Source organism: Hypanus sabinus, chromosome 28, assembly GCF_030144855.1.
Source record: "Hypanus sabinus isolate sHypSab1 chromosome 28, sHypSab1.hap1, whole genome shotgun sequence".
NCBI lineage: Eukaryota > Metazoa > Chordata > Chondrichthyes > Myliobatiformes > Dasyatidae > Hypanus > Hypanus sabinus.
This window is the reverse complement of record NC_082733.1, coordinates 17425315-17440685: the sequence shown is the minus strand read 5'-3', so window position 1 is coordinate 17440685 and position 15371 is coordinate 17425315. Positions and strand designations below refer to the sequence as shown.

Below are 15371 nucleotides of genomic sequence, written 5' to 3'. Positions count from 1 at the left end.
CTGTGAGCATTGTGAGGTGCTGCTGAGGCTGGCTGTGCACAAGCGTTGTGGTTTCCATTAAAGTTGGAATTGGCTCAGGTTGTGAAAAGCGGGGCCTGTTGATTGACATCTGAGCAATTTTATATGAATATATGACCCTGAACTTTGCATGCATTCTGTAAGTTAGCGCATTTTAAGTGGATTTAGTCAAAAAAAATGCAGCTGTAATGCACCATTTGGGCTAATTGGAGGTCATAAACAGAGCATGAGAAATTTAGTAGTATATAGATAGGCAGGCTTTCAATTAATATCGACATCAGGCATACTTTATGCTATATTCAGGCGACTTGTAATTGTATGAGGTTTCAAAACTTCATGGATATGCAGTTGACTTTGGCAAAGCAGATAATTGTCTTGTTAAATACCCTAAAATCCTTTGGTTTTTGCATTGATTTTCTACATGTAGTCTCTAAAATTGCGAAGTGATTTTTCTACTTGAATTAGAAACTTGTTCCCAGAGCATTGCCAGGCCCAACTGTGAAAATTATTATTGACTTTTTAAGCTTTACTTTTATGGTTTGAAGTTAATGTCTGCTCTTAGAATTATTTTGGAAATTTTAAGTACTTCAAGAAAGTTGTATCATGTATACAGTACCTATCAAAAGTATTTACCCCCTTGGAAGTTTTCATGTTTTATTGTTTTACAACATTGAGTCACAGAGGATTTAATTTGGCTTTTTAGACGGATCAACAGAAAAAGACTTCCATGTCAAAGTGAAAACATCTCTGCAAAGTGATGAAAATTATTACAAATCTAAAACACTATACAATTGATTGCATAAGTATCCACCCCTCCCCTTAAAATTACACACCAAATCATCACTGTTGTAGCAAATTGGTTTTAGAAGTCATATAATTAGTTAAATGGAAATCTGTTTTTAGAGACCTGTGTGCCGTCAAGGTGTAAAATACACCTGCATCTGGAAGGTCCAGTGGCTGGTGAGTCAGTATCCTTACAATAACTACACTGTGAAGACAAAAGGATAATTCTGCGAAAAGGTGTTTGAAAAGCACAAATCAGGAGATGGATGCAAGAAAATTTCCAGGTCTGTGAATATCCCTTGGAGTACATCATCAAGAAGTGGAAAGAGTGTGGTACAGCTGTAAACTGGTCTAGAGCAGGCCATCCTCAAACTGAGTCCCTGTGCAAGAAGGCAACTGGTGAGGGAGGCCACCAAAAGACCTATGGCAAAGGTAATGTCGCAGTAGTTATGGGGATTTCAACATGCAGGTGAACTGGGAGAATCAGGTTGGTGCTGGTCCACAGGATAGGGAGTTTGTAGAATGCCTACGGGATGCATTCTTGGAACAGCTTGTACGAGAGCTGACCAGGGACAAGACTATTCTGGATTAAGTGTTATGTAATGAACAGGATTTGATAAGTGATCTCGCAGTAAAAGAGCCATTAGGAGGTAGTGATCACAATATGATAAGCTTTTATCTGCAATTTGAGAAGGATAAGGGCAGCTGGGAGGTGTCAGTGTTGCAGATGAACAGGGGAAATTATGGAGCCATGAGGGAGGAGCTGGCCAAAGTTGACTGGATGGATAGCCTAGCAGAAAAGACAGTGGAACAGCAATGGCAGGTATTCTTGGGAATAATGCACAAGGTGCAAAATCAGTTCTTCCCCCCTTTGAATCCTTCCTTCTCTGGGGGATAGGGGCCACAGTGGCGGACAAAGGAAGTCAGAGATTGCATAGCATTAAAAAAAAGGAAATATGATAGAGCTAAGGTGAGTGGGAGGACAGATGATTGGGAAGTTTTTAGGGAACAACAGAACTTAACTAAAAAGACAATACAGGGAGAAAAAATGAGGTACGAACACATGCTAGCCAGGAATATAAAGGAAGATAGCAAAAGCTTTTTTAGGTATGTGAAGAGAAAGAAGGTAGTTAAGAACAATGTTGGGCCCTTGAAGAATGAATTGGGTGAAATTATTATGGGAAACAGAGAAATGGCAGATGAATTTAATGAGTACTTTAGATCTGTTTTCACGAAGGAAGGCACAAGTAATCTCCCAGATGTATGGATGGGCCAAGGACATAGGGTAACAGAGGAAATGAAACAGATTGACATTCGGAAGGAAACGGTGATGAGAAGACTGATGGGACTGAAGGCTGACAAATCCCCAGGTCCAGATGGTCTGCACCCTAGGGTACTAAAGGAGGTGGCCCTGGAAATTGCGGATGCATTGGTAATCATTTTCCAATGTTCCTTAGATTCAGGATCAGATCCTGAGGATTGGAGAATGGCTAATGTTATCCCACTTTTTAAAAAAGGAGGGAGGGAGAAAACAGAGAACTATCGACTTGTCAGCCTGACATCGGTGGTGGGAAAGATGCTAGAGTCCATTATTAAGGATGAAATAGTGGCATATCTAGATAGCAGTGATAGGATTGGGCTGAGCCAGCATGGATTTACCAAGGGTAAATCATGCTTGACGAATGTGTTGGAGTTTTTCGAGGATGTAACCAGGAAGTTAGACGGGGGAGATCCAGTGGATGTAGTGTACCTCGATTTTCAGAAGGCATTTGATAAGGTCCCACATAGAAGATTGGTGGGTAAAATCAAAGCTCAGGGCATCGGGGGGAAGGCATTGACATGTATAGAAAACTGGTTGGCAGATAGAAAGCAAAGGGTAGCGGTGAATGGGTGATTCTCGGAATGGCAGGTGGTGACTAGTGAGCTGCCACAAGGCTCGGTATTGCGGCCACAGCTGTATACCATTTACGTTAACGATTTGGATGAAGGCATAAAAAATAACATCAGCAAATTTGCTGATGATACTAAGCTGTGTGGCAGTGTGACATGTGATGAGGATGTTAGGAGAATTCAGGGTGACTTGGATAGGCTGGGTGAGTGGGCAGATACTTGGCAGATGGCGTTTAATGTGATTAAGTGTGAGATTATCCACTTTGGGGGTAAGAACAGGAAGGCAGATTATTATTTGAACGGTGTAGAGTTGGGTAAGGGAGAAATACAAAGAGATCTTGGAGTCCTTGTTCATCAGTCACTGAAGGTGAATGAGCAAGTGCAGCAGGCAGTGAAGAAGGCTAATGGAATGTTGGCCTTTCTTACAAAGGGAATTGAGTACAAGAGCAAGGAAATCCTCTTGCATTTGTACAGAGCCCTGATGAGACCACACCTGGAGTATTGTGTACAGTTTTGGTCTCCAGGGTTAAGGAAGGACATCCTGGCTGTAGAGGAAGTGCAGCGTAGATTCACAAGGTTAATTCCTGGGATGTCTGGACTGTCTTACGCAGAGAGGTTAGAGAGACTGGGCTTGTACACGCTGGAATTAAGGAGCTTGAGAGGGGATCTGATTGAAACATATAAGATTATTAAGGGATTGGACAAGATAGAGGCAGGAAATATGTTCCAGATGCTGGGAGAGTCCAGTACCAGAGGGCATGGTTTGAGAATAAGGGGTAGGTCATTTAGGACAGAGTTAAGGAAAAATTTCTTCTCCCAGAGAGTTGTGGGGGTCTGGAATGCACTGCCTCGGAAGGTAGTGGAAACCAATTCTCTGGATGCTTTCAAGAAGGAGCTATATAGGTATCTTATGGATGGGGGAATCAAGGGATATGGGGACAAGGCAGGAACAGGGTATTGATAGTGATTGATCAGCCATGATCTCAAAATGGCGGTGCAAGCTCAAAGGGCTGAATGGTCTAATTCTGCACCTATTGTCTATGTCTATAACTCTGGAGGAGTTACAAGCTTCAGTGGCTGTGATGGGAGAGGTACATAAAACTGTTGCCTGTGTACTTTACCAGTTGTGGCTTTATGAGAGAGTGGCAAAGAGAAAGCCATTGTTGGGGGGAAAAAAACTCACGTAACATCTCGGCTAGAGTTTACCAGAAGGCATGTATGTGGTGACTTTGTAGTCAGCTGGAAGAAGGTTCAATGGTCTGATGAAACCAAAGCTAAACTTTTTGGCCATCAGACTAAATGCTATGTTTGGCCTAAGCCAAACACTACACATCAAAAACACATCGTCCCTACCGTGAAGCATCAAGCTGTGGAAATGCTTCACTGCAGCTAGCCCTGGAAAGCCTATGAAGGTAGAGGGTAAAATGAATGCAGTAAAATACAGGGTGATCCTGGAGGAAAACCTGATGCAGTCTACAAGAGAACTGTGACTTGGAAGATTTGTTTTCCAGCAAGACAATGATCCCAAGCATAAGGCCAAAGCTACAGATGAAAGGCTTAAAACAGAAAAGCTGAAATCCTGGAGTGGTCAAGTCAGAGTCCAGACCTCAATCCAAATGAGAATTTGTGGCTGGACATGAAAAGGGCTGTTCACTCATGATCCCTGTGCTATCTAACAGAGCTTGAACAGTTTTGTAAAGAAGAACGGGGAAAAATTGCTGCGTCCAGATGTGCAAAGCTGAGAGACCTATCCACACAGATTTAGGGATGTAATTCCTGCCAAAGGTGCATCTACTAACTTTTGACTTGAAGGGTTGCATACTTGTGCAGTCAATTAGTGTGTGTGTGTATTAGTTAAATAAGTAGTGGAGAAACAAGTATAGTGAGGTAGTGTTCATGGTTTTAATGTCCATTCAGAAATCAGACGGCAGAGGGGAAGAAGCTATTCTCGAATGAGAATTGAAACAGAATCAGGTTTATTATCAATGACATGGTATGAGAATTGTTTTGTAGCAGCAGTACATAGAAATTCTTCTCTTTCAAAGTTACAATATAAAAAAATTAGTGCAAAATAGTAATACTGAGCTACTGTGTTCACAGACCATTCAAAAATCTTGTGGAGGGGTCCCTAAAACTTTGGGGGTCTTCAGGCTCTTGTACATCACTAATAATGAGAAGGAGCATGATCAGAGTAGTGAGTGTCTTTAATGATGGATTTGTTAAGTTAACCATAAACAATATTTTCAGTCTCGAAAGTGCACCCTTTGGAGGTCTGTGTTTCTGTTCTCAATTCCTGTGGATGTTAACATTCCTTCCTATTTAGATTGAATTTCTTTGTTTCCATTTAAAAATTATTTCTGCTCACTGATTCATCACAAGTGAGCAAACAAAATGCAGTAGATGGAAATGTAACAAAAGTAGAAACTGGCTGAAAATATGGAGAGGCGAGCAACATTATTGTTTTAGACCACTTTCCTTTAATCAGAATGAGGAAAACTGAAATGTTTGAAGTTACAGGCAAGGGGATGGTTTGGAGATAACAAGTGTCTGATAAGATGGAGACTGGTTGAAGGACAAGTACTGACAGAAAGTGCTATTTATAGGTCTCTTGGAAAGATAAATAGCAAGAGAATGAGAGTGAAGGGGTGAGGAAGTGGAAAACAATTGAAATATGAACTTTGAAATATGAAACAAAGTTGCTGGAAATCTTGGTGTTCTTTGGCAATGGGATCTCTATGTATTAGTATACCTGTATTAGATATTGTGTACTTTGATTTACATCAGATTGCGGTATAATTACAAAACTTGGTAAATTAGTACTCTAGCCTTTTCTAATGTTCCAAAAATGGCTAACATAAGCTAAAGGAATAGCATCTCCCTGTTCAACTAGATTTGTTACAATCCTCATGATTTTGCATCAGATGCAGATTGCCAGCCTTTCTGGTTTGTATCAGAATTAATCCTGTTATCCAGTTTTGATTGAAGTTGTAACACCATTTCCTCAACAGATGATGCCTGATGTGTTGAGTATTGTGACATTCACATCTATTTCTGATTTCCAGTGACGTCAGTGTTTTATCTTCATTCCAGTGCTGATAATTTTTTCCCCTTTTGTTCTTGTTTATTTCTGTTGACACCTTCAGACAGGTTAGCTGTGATCAGAAGGCTTTCAGCAGCCTCGCTCAGCTGTCACCCACCACTCATCTCATTCAGGTTTGCATAGTTTCCACCATATCAGACTCTACCTTTGTTCTTTCCACCTCCCTCTCCCGTCTCTGAAGTTTAACATTTCTTTGATTTCTAATAATCCCATTCTGCTGAAAGGTCAGTAACCTGAAATGCGAGTTTACTTTCTTCACAGATGCAGCCTGACTTAATGTTAAGTAAATATTTGGCAATGAATTCTGCAAATTTTAAAGTGTGTAACTTTGAACTGACAATACCAATGCTGCTACTAAATATCTTCCAAAATGTAGAATTTCTCTTATAACATCTTCAGCAGCACACTTCCCTTATTCTATGAGACTGATTGTATTGAAGTAGAGGAAAATCCAAAGCTCTGAATAGATGTGTTTGTTAAAGGTTGTTTCAGCAAAGCACAAATGATAACATTGTCAAGTGAACAATATAAATATTCTTGAATGAGATACTCTTGCATATGTATTGAATTCCTGATTTGTCTACTAAGTGTTCTATTCTGATGTTTTAATCCAAGTTTCTTTCAAAAATGAGGAGAGTAGTACAAAACTTCGAGTCGATACAACAAAGGAAAATTGAAATGACCAGTAGTAGAGATCTGCTAAGCGCCAAGTGACAAAAGAATTAAGGTCTCGAGATGACGCTGTGTTGCGGTCAGCAGTTCTTATATATCCATACACAAGGAAGGTTCCGTTCAAATCTTAGATAAGTTGACCAATGAGAGAGCTCTTATTCAAGTAATGCAGAACACAGGCTTCCAGAGCTTTTGAGCATTATTACCAGTGTAGCCACTAGGGGAACACAGACAATTACATATACCTATTGTAACCACTAGGGAGCAAACTAAGCAGTTATTTGTACATAAGTAATTATAGAAAAAGAAAAAGTTTATTGTTAAACTGCAAAAAGAATAACAGTTTAACAGTCAAATACAACATGTTGTAGTCTGCAAACTACAGTGGGTTCCAGTTAATTGGGACATACAGGACCTGTACATTTTGGCCCAATTAAGCAGCTGCCTAAATTAGCCAAAGTTTCATGAGAATAGATAAATGGGTATAAAAAAAACTGAGTAATTGTATATTAAAATGAATTACAGGACAAACACTACCAATACCACCACAGTACTATAAAACTATTAGTTCTTAATAGTAATCAATAGAGGAATTCATTCTGTGTAAGCTGTGGTGTTCTTATCTGTGCAGAGACCTAGTGTGGATAACAGACTACCTTCATACAATTCTTTTGACAGTAACATCCTCCAAAACTTCATTTTCATTATAGCATTGAAGATGCCTGCTGACACCTACAAAGTTTTCATAACTTGAAGTAGTAAAATACTTTCATTTTCACTCACAGCTGTTCCTGACAACTCCAAGCCTGAAATCAGTGAGCAAAACAGTTCTGAATTGTCTAGCTCATTTCTCACCAACTATCCGTGATAAAAATCACTGCTTTTTAAGCATTCATGCAACTGATGCTACTTAAAAACTGTTTGCTTTAAGCACAGTGTAGTGTCTAACGGCTGCAGACATTCAAGTGATTGACGCTAATTAGAAGCTGTTTAGCAACAGTCTCCTGTCCCAATTAAATTGCATAATGTCCCAAATAAACAAAAGGGAATCAGGATATTTTCTCAATTACTTTTGGTTCTTTAAGAGTTGTCCCAAAGAAGCCACTGTCACAATTGACTGATGGTTTAATTAACCAGAATCCAGTATATATTGTATATACCTTTCATACTAATATCAGCAGTAATATATTAACTTGCAAGTATGTAAAGAAAATAAAAATTCAGAAATTTGGCAGCTCATTCCACAGATGTTTTTTAAATACTGTTCCAAGTTTAAGTTTATTATCATTTGTCTGTACATATATACAACCAAATAAATCAACGTTCCTCCGGACCAAGATGCACCCAAGGAGCATATTGTGTTCAGCACACAAAGCAAAAATATTACTGCAAATAAGTTAATAAAATATAATTCAGTGTTTGTAGTGTGCAGTGATGAGACCTCAGTGGCAGGATGTTCATTAGTGTCTCAGCCTTGGGGAGGAGCTGTCAGGCAATCTGGAAGTCCTAGTCCTGAAGGTAGTGGGTCAAAGAGATTGTGGAATGGGTGACGGATCCTCAACAATGCCTTGAGTTCCTTGTATACAATGCTTCTGATAAATGTCACAAATGGTGAGCAGGGAGAGAAGGGAGATTCCAGAGATCTGCTCAGTTGTTTTTGCTATCCTCTATTGAGTCTTGCAGTTTGTACCACACAATGGTGCAGCCAGACAAGACACTGTCAAAGCTATTCCTGTAGACACTTGGAATGGGAGCAGAGAGCCTAACATGCCTCTTTCTCCTTTGAAGTTTCAGTTATAAATGTTTTCCCCTTTCTCCTTAAATCCTTTAGTTCTCGATTTTCCCCAATCCTCAAAAAAAGGCTGTGTATTCTTCCTATCTGTACTTGCATGAGTTTTTATACTTCTATAAGAGTGCCATTTCAGTATCCTAGGCTCTGGAATAAAGTCCTACCAATATCCTTGCAAATCTTTTTTACTGTAGGAAAAATGTTATTGAACTGAAAGTAGTGGAGAGATCAAAACTGAAGAATACTCCAGTGTGCTTCACAAGTAGAACCAAGTTCTACCTTGTAGAACCAAGTTCTACCTTGTAGAACCATGCAATGACCTTCCTATTGTTTTTATACTCATAACTTTGAGGGCAAAGAATCTCAATATGTTAAAATGGAGAATGGGTGACGAGCACTCTCAAACATTTGCTCGCAAAGAATCTAGGTTTTGAGACATTAGAAATCTGCTTGGATGGGGAAGTGGATTGGGGGTGGGGCTTGTGGTAAGGATCCAATCACAAACGAGAATATCTGCAGATGCTGGAAATCCGAGCAACACGCACAAAATGCTGGAGGAACTTAGTAGGCCAGGCAGCACCTATTGGGAACAAAAGTATGGTTGCTGTTTCGGGCCAAGACCCTTCGGCAGGACTGGAGGGAAAAAAGATGAGTAGATTTGAAAGGTAGAGGAGGGGAGAGTAACAAGGTCATCGGTGAAACTGGAAGGGGGAGGGAGAGATGAAGTAAAGAGCTGGGAAGTAAAATGGATAAAGAGCTGGAGATGGGGGAATCTAATAGAAGGCCATGGAAGAAAGAAAGGGGGTGGGGAGAGGAGCACCAGAGGGAGCTGATGGGCAGGCAAGGTGAGAGGGAAAAGGGGATGGGGAACGGTAAAGGGGGGGGGGGGGGGACATTACCAGAAGTTTGAGAAATCGTTCATGCCATCAGGTGGGAGGCTACCCAGACAGAATATAAGGTGTTTTTCTTCCAACCTGAGTGTGGCCTCATCTCAACAGTAGAGATGGCCTTGGATTGACATAGTAAAATGGGTGGCCACTGGGTGATCCCACTTCTGGCAGGTGGTATGTAGGTGTTTGGCAAAGCGGTATCCCAAATCTACGTCAGGTCTCACCAAAATTCAGGAGGCCACACCAGGAGCCTCCTGGTGGTGGGATCCCATTGGAGATGGTGAAAGTTGCGGAAAATTATGTGCTGGACGTGGAGGCTGGTGGGGTGGTAGGTGAGGTCGAGAGGAACCCTATCCCTGGTACAGTTGTGGGAGGATGGGGTAAGAGCAGACGTGTGAAATGGAAGAGATGTGGTTGGGCAGTGTTGATGGTGGAAGAAGAGGAAATCCTTCTCTTTGAAAAAGGAGGTCATTTCCTTTGCTCAGGAATGAAAAGCCTCATCCTGAGAGCAGATGCGACTGAGGCAGAAAAATTGAAAGAAGGGGATGGCAGTTTTATAAGTCACAGGGTGGGAAGGGCTGTAGTCCAGTTATCTGTGAGAGTCCATGGTGGATAATAGCCATCGGTGGATAAGCTGTATCCAGAGATAGATTGAAATCAATAAAGGGAGGAAATGGTGTTGGAAATGGAGCAGGCATATTGAAGCAGGGTGGAAGTTGGAGGCAAAGTTGATTATGTCGACAAGCTCTGCATGTGTGTAAGAAGCAGCACTGATGCAGTTGTCAGTGTAGTGTAGGAGAAATGGGGGATGAACACCAATGCAGGCTTAGAACATATATTGTTCTACGTAGCCGACAAACAAGCAGGCATAGCTGGGATCCATGCAAGTGCCCATGGCTACACTTTTTGAAGGAAGTGGGGGGAGCCTAAGGTGAAATTATTGAGAGTGAGGACAAGTTCCATCAGCAGGAGGAGAGTGGTGGTGGAAGGAACTGATTGAGTCCAGTGTCCAAAAAGAAATGGAGAATTTTGAAGCTTTCCTAGTGGGGGATGGAGGTGTATAGGGATTGGATATCCATAGTGAAAATATGATGTGGACCAGGGAACTTGAAATCATTGAAAAGATCCAGAGTGTGTGAAGTGTCATGGATGTAGGTAGGAAGGGTCTGAACTGGGGGGGGGGGGGGGTGGTGTTTGATGAGGAATAAGACAGAGTCAAGGTATGCAGATATGAGTTCATTGGGACAGGAACACGTTGAAACATCTGGTTTACCTGGACAAGCGGGTTCATGGATCTTGGTTAGAAGGTAGAAATGGGAGGTACAGAGAAGTGGGAACTACGAGGTTGGTGAAAGTGGACGGGAGATCCCCAGAGCTAATGTCAGTGGTGTGGGAGACTATGGCCTGAGAGTTATTGCTGTGCCTCGGTAAGGTAGAGGTGGTCTGCCAGACTACTACAGGACCCTCTTTATCTGTGGGTGTGGTAGTGAGGTTAGGATTAGTATAGAGGGAGTGGGGAGCAGAGTGTTCAGAAGCGGTGAGGTTGGAATTGGAGAGGAGTGTTGAAGTTGAGACATTAGATGTCCCATCAGCAGTTAACAATGAAAAGGAGAAGACCAGTTGCGGGGTATCCAGGAAGACGAGGAAGGTTGAAAACAGGAGAAGGGGCCATTGGCGCAGGGTGGAGAGTCCTTGTCAAAGAAATAGGCTCGGAGACGGAGGCAGGGGAAGACAAGCTAAGTGTCATGGCGGGTGCAGAACTTGCTGAGGTGTGGCGCGGGGGTCAAAGGTGAGACCCTTACCGAGCACAGAACGTTCTGCCTCAGAGGGAATGGTGAAGGCTCGGCGCAGATGAGAGCTGGGATCAGAAGAGGAAGAGGGTTGGTAGTAAGGGTGCTCTATTTCCTGCTTCACAACTCCTTTAAAAATACTTCCTCATTGTTGGGGTAAGCTGACATTTACAACAGTACATTCAACACTTTGAATTTATTTTGCTCCTCCATGCTGGCCTCTACCCATGGATTCTTGTAAATATGATTTATCTGAGATGAAGTCTCAATAGAAAATTACTTTTCTTCTTTTAGTGACTTGTATGGAAATTGAATAATTCACTTCTGAGTTTTCACTCATTTTCTAAAACTGCACATAATTTTATAAAGCTCTGCAATTTCCTTTAATCATTCTCCAATCTCCTTTTCTTGATTCCCTATTAGTCTCATTAATTTGGCTTTCATCTACAGGCAGTCCCTGGGTTACGTATGAGTTCCGTTCCTGAGTCCAATTTTTGTCGGATTTGTATGTAAGTTGGAACAAGTACATCCAGTATTATTTAAACAAACGTTTGTGTGTGTGTGTGTGTGTGTGTGTATACATATGCACACGCACACCCCCCCCCCCCCCCACCTCTTTCCAAACGCTTTATTATTTCCACTTTATTTTCAATCGCAATCGCTTCCCGTCAATGGAGCAGAAGCACTGCGGGCGGCGGAGTCCGGAGCTGCGCCGGCTCGTGAGGTCTGCTGGGTCCTAAGGACCCCGCACTGAGACAGGCTAAATGCGACAGTGCTGGGTTTGGGTATTTGATCTTACACAATATTCCATGTAGTAATTTAAACTGGAAGTGGCAGTGTTTTTTTTACGAGGTCGAGTTTTGAGCTCAACATCAACCTAGCACAGATGGTACGGGAGTCACTGGATCGACATCAACCCAGCACGGGACCGGTCTGTCATTGGATCGAACTCGAGCCCGGCCCAGATCTCACTGTGCCACCAGCCGACCGGAACGGTGGGGGGGGGGAGGGGGGGGGGGGAAGGGAGATGGTGGTAGCAGGGGCAGGGTGAATCTTACTAAGAAGAATTTAAGCCAAATACAAAGTTAAGCACTCAACACAGTGTCAATGGTAACGACTTAAAATGGCAGACAGCATTCCCCGTCCTCGGTTCAAAAGTACGAGTTGTCTGTAAGTTGGACGGTCGTAACTCGGGGACTACCTTTATATTTAAGTATTTGGAAATACCAATTGCCAATTTTTCTTTAATGACCAGAGGGCTAGTTTTCTGTAGTGCTGTATATTGTCAGTGGCACTTCACTTTGTCCTTATTGTTTTGGTTGATAAGTTACAAGTAGTTTTCATGATTTTGACACATTTCCTGTTTTGTTTTTATACTGAAACGTATCTTGATCTGTTTCTTCAATTTTACAATTGTGTTGCTATGTGAATAAAAGTGTATCAGTGTATCTTGCATATGAACTTCTGGCAATGCAGTATAAATTAGTAATCTAAATACTCCTCATCTAAATTTCGAGAAATTGGATTACAAGTAAACTAATTACCACCAGTTTTTGCAGATACAACCCAAATTCTCTCTGCTGCAGCCCCACCTCCTTTCGGTAGTGTATTTTTAAGTTGCACAGCTTTATTCAGGATATGTTATATGACTTGCACAAAACCTTAATTTAAAAATGGAGAAAGGATTCTCTGTCACAAATTTAGAAGTAACAAAATGTAATTTGCCCAAGTTAAATTGTACTGATCTGTGGTTCATATTCAGAGATGCTTTTCAAAAATGGGACATCAAGGAAATACTTCAAGGAAAGAGTAAAAGAAGCAAGCTAATCCAGATACAAGTGAATGCACAAGATAACCTTCCTAGCAAGAGAAGCTCATTGTTCATAATGGCCTTTGTGACAATGTGTGCATCATTCTGAAGCTATCCCAAGGGTTCTTAATGAATATAGCTGTTTATTTGTATGCTCAGGGATTAAGTTAAAATCTTAGATGCATCATTTTAAGTAGGATGCATGTAAGATTTTAACTTAATCTCTGAGCATACAAATAAACAGCTATATTCATTAAGAACTCTTTGGATAGCTTCAGAATTTCTTCTGATCATTGCAACAGAGGCATGGAAACGTAGGCCTGAGCCTCCTGTTGTGGGAGACCAATCAAGCTTGTTAGTCACCTGACTAATGAGCTCGCTGTTTCTTTGTGGAGATACTTGGTTGCACATCAGCTGGGTCTAAGCTGATCAACTAAGTGCAGAGCCCCTCGTCTGTAGACAGTTGTGCATGAAAATCCCAGGAGATCAACTTTTTTATGAGGTACTTCAACCATCTGCTTAGCACCAACAATCATTCTATGGTCAGTTACTTTGATCACTTTTTTCCCCCATTCTGTTGTTTGTGCTGAGCAACTGAACATCTTGATCATGTCTGCATGCTTTTATGCATTGAGTGGCTGCCACAAGATTGGCTGTTAGATATTTGCATTAATCAGTAGATATATCTAATAAAGTGGCCATTAAATAATTCAATTGATGTACATTGTACTTCTCTCCCTTGTAACCATACTTTGAATGAGAATGCTAGATTCTAGGTTGGCTGGTACTTGTGTTGGAAATTCTGGAAAAAGTTCAGTACTCTGAACTTTGAGGTGAGAATGTAATTGGGAAGTCACAGGTCATCAGCTGTGTGGAACTTCTGGACTTGGATGTTTGCATATGGTCTAGACTTTCAACATAATCACAGAGGCAATGGCTAGAAAATTCTGAAAGTATCTGGAAAATGTTATACTCATTTTTTGTATGAATATTTTGATTCTATGAGATTTGTACTCATCCTACTATTGGCTGTATATGAATATGATTATGCTGCACATTTTAGAATGAGTTTTTAAATTTTAGTTAATCAGTTAATAAATTGTTAAATAGGGCATTTTTTGTGTGTGTATATATTTGATTTTTTTTTTGTTTGTCTTACAGATATCTCTTGGAGAGCAGTCGGTAATGCATTGAAAGTCATGGATCACCTTGTAAATACTGGAACCCAAACAGATCCTGTTGTGATACTAAATTTTGCACAAGCAGTTACTTTGGGCCTTGTTGGTCAGAATGGTCTTTTGAATTTTCCATTCAAAGAGAATGGAATTTATCATATACCAGATGCACCAGTTAATGAGAGTACTGTACTTGAGCATCTCACACCAGAGCAAAGTCCTGGACTGGATGTGATTAATACTTCAGAATGTTATGAACAACACGAGGAGGAAAGTTTAGAAGTGGAGAATGGCTTTATACCTTTTGAAAGACAAGCTAGGAGAAGAAAAAGGCAGCCAGTGAAGTTAGTACATGCTGAAAAAAATGATGAGAATTGCAAGGAAGAAACTGTTGAGGAGGAGTACAATGCAGGGAATCAATCCAATACTGTTCTGTATAGAAATGGAATAAAAATGATTGACATTAGTAACTTCAAAAGGAAACATCTACACCGCCCTCTTCGTGAAAGGACTCAAGAAGTTCAAGTTGTTGCCTTTCCTCCAGCTTTTAAGGAAAACCTCCACTGCAACTCTTCTGACCAACAGGAAAAGATTGGCACTGAAGGGGAAAAAATAATAAGCAGCTATTTTGAGACAAACAAATCGGCAAACTTAAGCCAAATGGTAGAACAATTTCCAGAGGAGTCAGTCACTCAGAATCGTAACTTTGTGTGGCAGGGCCAAGTGCCATATGAAGTGGAGGTGTCTGCTCCACAACCGGAGGATCGAAACAGAAGAGCACAGATAGATCGTTTGGATATTAATGTACAGATTGATGATTCGTATTGTATTGATGTTGGGGAAGGGCAGAAACGATGGCAGTGTCGATTGTGTGAAAAATCGTACACTTCTAAATATAACTTGGTTACTCACATATTGGGCCACAGTGGTATTAAACCTCATGAATGTCAACACTGTCACAAGCTTTTTAAGCAGCCAAGTCATTTACAAATGCATCTTCTCACTCATGAAGGCATACGGCCACACAAATGTGAGGTATGTGACAAAGCCTTCACACAGACTAGCCATCTAAAAAGGCACATGTTACTGCACACTGACATCAAACCTTACAGCTGCAGAGTTTGTGGGCGTGGGTTTGCCTATCCAAGTGAGTTGAAAGCTCATGAAGCAAAGCATGAAAATGGCAGATGTCACGTTTGTATTGAATGTGGCTTAGATTTTGTGACACTCCTTCAGCTAAAAAGGCACCTTGTTGCGCATCAAGGTCCCACACTATATGAATGCACAGAGTGCAACAAAACTTTCAGTTATCGGAGTCAACTCCAGAATCATATGATGAAACATCAAAACATCCGGCCGTATGTCTGCACTGAATGTGGTATGGAATTTACTCAACCTCATCATCTGAAGCAGCACTCGCTTACACACAAGGTAAAGCAGTTCAGTTTGCTATT

At 41.1% G+C, this 15371-nt stretch overlaps 1 protein-coding gene across 4 annotated transcripts in view; it reads left to right on the top strand.

Moving 5' to 3' along the window:
• znf710a (zinc finger protein 710a) overlaps positions 1 to 15371 on the top strand; it is a 70854-nt gene that overhangs the window by 29469 nt on the left and 26014 nt on the right. For 3 of the 4 annotated variants that reach the window (XM_059952669.1, XM_059952671.1, XM_059952672.1), the window contains one exon: positions 13904 to 15348. In XM_059952669.1, the coding sequence (XP_059808652.1) occupies positions 13942 to 15348 (1407 nt within the window). In that variant the 5' untranslated portion in view covers positions 13904 to 13941. Of the gene's footprint in view, positions 1 to 11382; positions 11442 to 13903; positions 15349 to 15371 lie in introns of all 4 variants that reach the window. The other variant, XM_059952670.1, reaches the window with a different exon arrangement.